General features: G+C 40.0%; 1 protein-coding gene across 1 annotated transcript; it reads right to left on the bottom strand.

Moving 5' to 3' along the window:
• Positions 1 to 1,806: 1,806 nt before the first annotated feature.
• LOC147425208 (uncharacterized) lies at positions 1,807 to 6,166 on the bottom strand. The gene is made up of 4 exons (XM_086500149.1): positions 5,631 to 6,166; positions 5,060 to 5,143; positions 2,321 to 2,437; positions 1,807 to 2,215 (listed from the first exon to the last, which is right to left on the bottom strand). Exons 1-3 carry the CDS (start codon positions 5,692 to 5,694, stop codon positions 2,385 to 2,387), a joined length of 201 nt encoding a protein of 66 aa, XP_086356275.1. The 5' UTR covers positions 5,695 to 6,166; the 3' UTR covers positions 1,807 to 2,215; positions 2,321 to 2,384.
• Between the last annotated feature and the right edge of the window lie 1,370 nt (positions 6,167 to 7,536).

The raw sequence follows: 7,536 nt of genomic DNA on the forward strand, positions 1-7,536 counted from the left end.
AGAGCCCATTGTGCAGTCGTCAGAAATTGCAGAAGAGGAATTGGGGTCAACATTTTGCAGGTTGCCAGAGAACTTGTTGCTACAATTGGATAATTGTGCAGGGGAAAACAAAAATCGATACTTATTTGCCTATTTGTCAATGCTTGTTGCAAGGGGTGTTTTCAAAACCATCCAGCTGGGATTTTTAATGGTTGGACATACACATGAGGACATAGACGCCATGTTTAGTAGGTTTTCAGAGAATTTGAGAGTTACACAAACCTATACTTTTCCACATTTGATGGATACATTACGAAACATCTCATCTTCATCTCCAGCTCCATTTTTTCTCACAAAGATCCCCGATTTCAAGCAATATTGTGATGGCTATCTTTGTGATGGACAAGACATACTTGTTGGACATTCCAAACCGCTTCAGTTCAGGTTCTTTATGCAGGATGAGACACCAATGATGCAATATAAGGCACATGTAGGTGTATCAAGTTGGAGTGGAAGTATTCGTCTTTGGAAAACAGACACAGAAGGCAAGCCAATGTTACCACATGGAAATCCACCTCTAGTACCAATGGAGGAGTATGTCAAGGCCCACGAAGAAGTTATTTTGGGGCTAAAGAACTATATAAAATTTTGGAAAAATTTAGGGAATGGTTCAAGTATTCCGCGATATTATAGACCCGTGATAGATTATTGGAGTAAGGTAATTGAAGAGATTGGAAAAGCAATCATATCAGAGGGAGTCTTGTATGAAATGTTTTGGCCAAAAACTCAAGAATATTCTCACCTACAAAGCACTACAATGAATTTGCAACAAGGAGCAGAAAGATTGGCCTTGAAGAGTTGAACGATCATTTTTGTGGGCCTCAACGAGATAGGCCAAGGGAAGAGTTTGACCCTATGTCTGATGTGCACCAAGGTGACTTTCTTATGCTTGTTCTGAGTGACACAGAAATCTATCCAATGTGGCTTGCAATGGCTTTATCTGACATTGATAATGAGCCTACATCACCAAACTACAGAAAACTCTTGATTCAATATTGGGCACCTTGCGCGAGAAAAAGTGGGATGACAGATACTCAAGCTTATAGTAATTGTTGGAAGGGTTATTGGGCTGTCAACTATAAGGATCCACAAGTGTGAGAAACTGTAGATGCAATTGTTTGGTCCTGGAGATTGGTCCTGGAGACCCAACAAAGAAAGACCATTTTCTAGAATAAAGATTCCAGAAAGGCATGCTCTAAAAGCCAAAGAAGGCCTCACTCGTGCACATCAACCACACTTGGATCAAAGTTCAGATATGGTATCAAATGTGGAGTAGAATTATGTGGAGCTTTTATTGTGACTATCTTAGTCAATTTGTAAACAAAATCTTTTTTGTATCTTCCTTTGTTTTATGTAATTCGTAGTTATTATTCAAATCCATGTGTTGTACATCCTCTTGACTTTTGGTGTTTATCAACACCACAATCCTATGAGATTTTCACTTTATTTACTAACCACACACCTCAATTTTTCCCACTTTAAGTGGAAAATTCCCAAACTACATGAATTTAGTCGATTTGGAGATTCCCATAATGTGAAATTTTTACCAAAATACTTAATATGGTCTTGCTCACAAACTCTTCATAAATAAAGTATTTCCTTGTGAGGGAACCAAAAAGAAATTATATTAGGAACTGCTCACAATCTCTTCATAAATAAAGTCTTCTCTATAAAGGAACAAAAGAAAAATTATATTAGCAACTATCTGCTCAACTCTTCATAAATAAAGTCTTTCCCTATAAAAGAACCAGAAATGAATTATACTAGCAACTATTTTCTCATAAACTCTTCATAAATAAAGTATTTTCTCTTAGCTATAGAAAACAACTACAAAAATTTAGGAATATGCTTCATCAACTGTTTTCTTCTCCATAACTGGATAAAAGCTTTCTTGGAGAAAAGTTATCCAACCCACAAGTAATATGAGTGCGTCCTTGATGATCGAGAGTATAGAGAAAAGAATCCCTATCAGTATGATCTCACCCGTAATCTTAGGAGATATGGTGTCAACCCCCTAAACACATGAATAAAATAAGGACGATAACCGATAGAAACAAGAGCAAAGCACACCTCTTAGAAGCGTCGTAGAAGTCAACCTATTAGAACTTCGCAAGATCTTAAAATTATGTAGTAAATCCTTGTGCATGATGCTTGACCAGCTCTTCCATGATCATTCCTGCAGTTCATGTCAACCTATTAGGACTTCACAAGAAGATCTCAAAAATATGTAAAGAAGATCTCAAAATTATGTAGTAAATCCTTATACATGATGCTTGACTACCTCTTCCATGATCATTCCTGCAGTTCAAGTCAGTCTATTAGGACTTCGCAAGAAGATCTTAAAATTATGTAGTAAATTCTTGTACATGATGCTTGATCAGCTCTTCCATGACCATTTCTGCAATTCAGAATAGTCTCAAGTTGTCATTCCAAAAAAACAGCTACAAGTCTATATCTTTGAAAAAGCACATAAACATGTGGTCCTATAAAAACAAAAATCCGACACATTGTACATCCAAAATCAATGTTACCAAACATTTTCAGACGGCCCATAAATAACACCAGTAAACTTTAAAGAGAGATGTCCTCTATAAACATATCAGTTGCACTGAGAGAAATACGACCAAGAAACATTTGCATGTGTGGATGAGAAATACAGCCAAGAAACACAGAAACAATAACATACCAACTGCCTAAGACTAAAAACATGACATAAGCATTCTAAAACATAATAAAATACACCACATGGCCTTAGCATACAATTTGTAAGGAAATTATATTATCAACAACTGTCTGCGCATGCTCACAAACTCTGGAAGACGATCTTGTGTGGCCTTAAGAATGCCATTGATTTTTCCTTGTCCTTTGAATTTGTATTTGTTAAGTTAAGAATTGACCAATATTGCGATACCGAGTTTGATTGGTTGGTGAGATAATGGTACTGAGTTTTCAAAACAATGATGAAAATTTCACGATCTTTGAGACTAGACTTGTAAGTTGTGAGATTCAAAATCCTATATGATAATAAAGATATTTCCTTTATAAGTCCTTACACAATATACAAGGCGTCGCCCTCACACCAGAGCTGCAACTTTCCCACTGCTCACCCTTGCAAGTCGCCTTTTCTGTCTTGTCATTCTCGCCTTTTGCCCTCACCATCAACATTAATACTATGATGTGAAGTAAAACCTTTGTTTTGCTTTTAGGAGTCCAGTCACGCAATTCATGGAGAGAGAAGTAGCAGAGCTTAAGGTTTCCATAGCCTCACAGAGTAGGGGAGGTCATCTGGCAGCAACAATGAAGACCATTTTCACTTCGCACACCATAACATCCTAGATGGGGTGAAGGTGAGCATCAAGGCGATGCAGATCCGTTTAGGTAATTGGGTCATATAAGCTAGAGTCTACCTTATCATGATGCAGCATGCTAAATACTAAAGGCAATCTCCAAGGGATATAGACGAAAGAGGCATGTGTATGTTATTGATGCTCTCGTTGTCTAGGAATGGCATGTTGGCACTGTGGCAATAGGCACCTCTCTCTCTCTCTCTCTCTCTCTCTCTCTCTCTCAAGCTGCGAATGGCAATAGCCTACCATTCATTCCCATTATGTTATGAGTCAGTGACATCCTGGAGGACTACCGATTGCATCTGCTCTATCATTCTAGCTACACTGAATATATTACACCAATGCCTTTGGCAATTATGACCAATTGCCATTTCACTTGCATTGCTCCAAGGTATGTGAGTTTGAGGATTGTGGAGCTAGCACATTTCTGTAGTATACACGTTGAATTTTGTACATGTGAATTGTGCAAGTTGTAAATTGTCAAAAACAGCACCCATTTGCCAATTACCCTATTTTGCTCTTGGAAACAACATCATTTAATTTCCTTCTTTCACAATTCTCTTGTTATCTTCGATGAGTGACATGGAGCAAAGCATGACAGACTTCCCAGTAATCTTCCATATTGTCTGCTTCTCAGACTCGATTTGTATTTTTAACGAAGCGTATTACTATCTTTGTAAATCGCACCGTTATCCCTGCACTGTCATCCCTTTTGTACAATGATGTATAAGTGCATTGCTACCCTTTGTTCTTAATGCAAGAAGTGCAAAAATTAAGAACAAAATATATTCGATCCTTTTCTATGTGGTAGTGAGATGGGACTTAGGGAGTTATGAGCAACTAGGTGGAACTGGATTATCTTCTTCTTGGTTCTGCTACGAATGCACCCACGCACAACTTTTCTTACAAAGATTGGCTTCAATGAAGTATCTTGAGTCTAATGCTCAATCAAGAGCTTTGCCTCGCGCAAACTCACCACACAAATATACTCTCAGAAAACTATCAGACAAGAGGTGACAAGAGGATAGGTGGGTATGTGGCAAGGATAAGATAACATAGGTAGTCACCCAAGAGAATGAGGAGCCCCATCATTAGCAATTGCACAACTCGCCAGCATCATATGCGATGAGTGCATCTCTCTTTGTAAACATGTCACCTGAGGACTAATCAAGTTTGTTACATTTGGGTGTTGTCCTTAACAGTACCTAGCAAGTAGAACAATTATGCCCATTACATTTTGCAATGCAACCACTCTCACCTTCATGTTCATTCGGACAAGAAGTTTATGTAGTAAACCTATTGTAAATAGCTCCCAATTGACCTCTTTCCGTTGCTAGGAAGTTGGATCTCATACTTTTACCTTGGTCAAAAGCCCACCAAATAACGTCTCTCTCTATGGCAAGCCTCGTGATTTTATCACTTGTTGGATTCCAATAGGTTGGCCCAAATTCAACAGCATGGTTTTTTCTTAGCAATATCCGGCGCAAAGACTACCTTCATCTTTTTGTGAGCCCATGCTTTCAGCCAAAATTCAGAATATCGCGTAATCCACTCAAGAATCAGCTTTCTTCAGCGCTAAATGAGCGCGGATGGTGTGAGAGATCATGAAACATCTTTAAAAATATTATTTTAAGGTATCTTGACAATAGAAGGCCCGTAGAACAAGAGCTTACCTGTGATGATCTTGGAGAAGGTGGCTAGCAACTTGACAAACCGCTCCAAAAAGGCAGCACGAGGAGGCACAATCACTCTGAGCCCTAAGCAAGCAATAAAACAGACACCATCACCACCTGATAATGCAAAAAAACTTTTCTCCTCCTTTCCTACTCAAGCCCATAGACCGTCCGCGTTGATGATGTAGAAAAACTTTTCTCCTCCTTTCCTACTCAAGCCCACAGACCGTCCGCCCCCGCGGGGACTGCTGGGGCTCGATTGCCCAAAAAAAAAACCCAGCAGAATCTCGGATTAGAGTGGCTGCCAGTAAGCACTGGCAATATCCTCAACATTGGCAACATCTCTTACTGGTTGGCCCCCCTCAGATTCAAAACCCCCCTCTTACCAGCCACAGCATGTACATTCCCAGAATGTGAAGCTGACAGTGATAGCAAGCTCGGGTAGATGACAGGACAAAGGACTGTGGTGAATCTTTCCAAGCCAGTGATATGCTCCTCATCGAATCTCCTCCTTGGCAGGAGCCCTGCAGGGCTTGTGTAGGCGTGGGAGAGAGGATAGAGAAAGCCATACCTTGATGTGTGGTCCCCTGCAATTCGTGAGCAGACGAAGAGCCCTCTGCTATTCTAGAGACCATAATAATTTTCACTAATTGAAGCTCACAAATCACTCACTCGCGTTAATGATAGCCTAAAGGGTCATAGCGATGGTCCCTCATTGTTTGTGACACGATAAATTATACATATTCTCATGCTTAACAATAGCAGTAAAGGTTAGCGGTGTAGGGTAACCAAAGTGACTCTACCTAATAGTGTAGGTTAACTGAACTAAGTTGGTAGACTTAGTCTGGCACATCATTGGTAAATAGAAATGAGACAATGATAATCATTAGTCATTTTGATATAATTGAGATCATTAGGGCCAATTTGGATGAAATAAGGGCTGTTTAGGGTTTCTCTATTCTTGATCTAAGGGTCAAGGAGAAGCCACATTTCCAAAAGTATGGCACTTTTGTACACGTGTCAAGATCTCTTTCACTTGCTTTTGGAATATTTTGCACTATTTTAGCCATAACTTTTTCATAACTCCAAATCTAGCGCTCAAATGGTCCATGGGTGGCGCTTGATGAGCTCTATCCAATGAGTACCCATGTTGAATAGTTTTGGTAAGATCTTCATGGTCCTTTTTAGGTTGCCCCTTTTCAGATCCTTACACAGTCTTTTTTTCATCCAAATTAGCCCTAATGTTGTAATTATAATTTTCTTGCTTAATCAGACACGCAAATTTGATGTGTCAGTGCATGCTCTCTATCCTCTCTCTCTTAAATGCGGGTCTAACATAAAATAACATATCTTAAATGAAGGCTCTCTCTCTCTCTCTCTCTCTCTCTCAAATCACACACATTTCTTAAATACGGATCTCTCTTTCACTTAAATCACACATTTCTTTAATCCGGCCTATCCCGTCATCTCTCTCTCTCTCTCTCTCTGAGCCGGCACTAATGTATAGCCGACATCGTAATACTTAAAATATTGACATTACGTGAGAATTCAATCTCAATTGTGAGGTTGTCAACCATTAACTGAAATGATAGATAATCTAATCTTGTGAACTTCAATATGAAATATTTATAGCACACTTAGTAATGTTTATCTATTTCGATAGATACGCGAGCTAAACCTTTTGTCTCTTCCATAGCTACACTCTAATGAAGTCAGGCCTTTATCTTCTTTGTCGGTAACCTTGCAGTCATGAACGCTCAAGAGGCAATAATCGAATGGACCATAGGGAGGTTAGTTCTTTACATTATGACCTCTTGACTCAATGCGCTAGGTGTGCTACTATAATTGACTTTTAATGCCTTGTAGCTTGAAAGGTCTTATGGTGATAGCTGTTTGTGACATGTTAGGACACGGGTCCTACTGGCCAGGAACTAGGGGCTAGGAGTTCTCCTTTAAGGTCTAAGGTTACGAGCTAAAGGCCAAGAGGTCAGAACAGTGCTAAGAATAGGGGTTCCTAATTATAGCATCCTAGGGAAAGGCTCTAGGCTATATAAGGAATGGTTGGGAGGAGGTAGGTAGCACTATTCCCCACGGTCTCTCATTGGTATCACAGCAAGGTGATCCCCCTCTCTCTCTAGACGTGCTCATCTTTAACCCCCACGGTATCTCATTGGTATCAGATCAAGGTGATTCCCCTCACTCTCTAGATGTACTCATCTTTAACCCCCACAAATAGGTGAGAATCGTGGCTTTGGTGGAGCCTTTCCAAAAATAGCAACTTTACTTTCTAAAACTTGAGAAAAGCATGCCCGAATTGGAACAAAAGCTACAGTGCGTCTTTTCGCGAGCTTGTTGTCTAGGCAAGGGCGCCCCCTCTCCAATCCCTTGTGCGCAGAAGATTGTGGCCATTCCTCCTCTGTGCACGCGGCACACAGTGCCTGATTTTGCCTCGCATCCTTTCTGTGCTGCTGCCCGAT

The sequence above is a fragment of the Adiantum capillus-veneris genome, chromosome 25 (assembly GCF_014529385.1).
Source record: "Adiantum capillus-veneris isolate H3 chromosome 25, ASM1452938v2, whole genome shotgun sequence".
Classification (NCBI taxonomy): Eukaryota; Viridiplantae; Streptophyta; class Polypodiopsida; order Polypodiales; family Pteridaceae; genus Adiantum; species Adiantum capillus-veneris.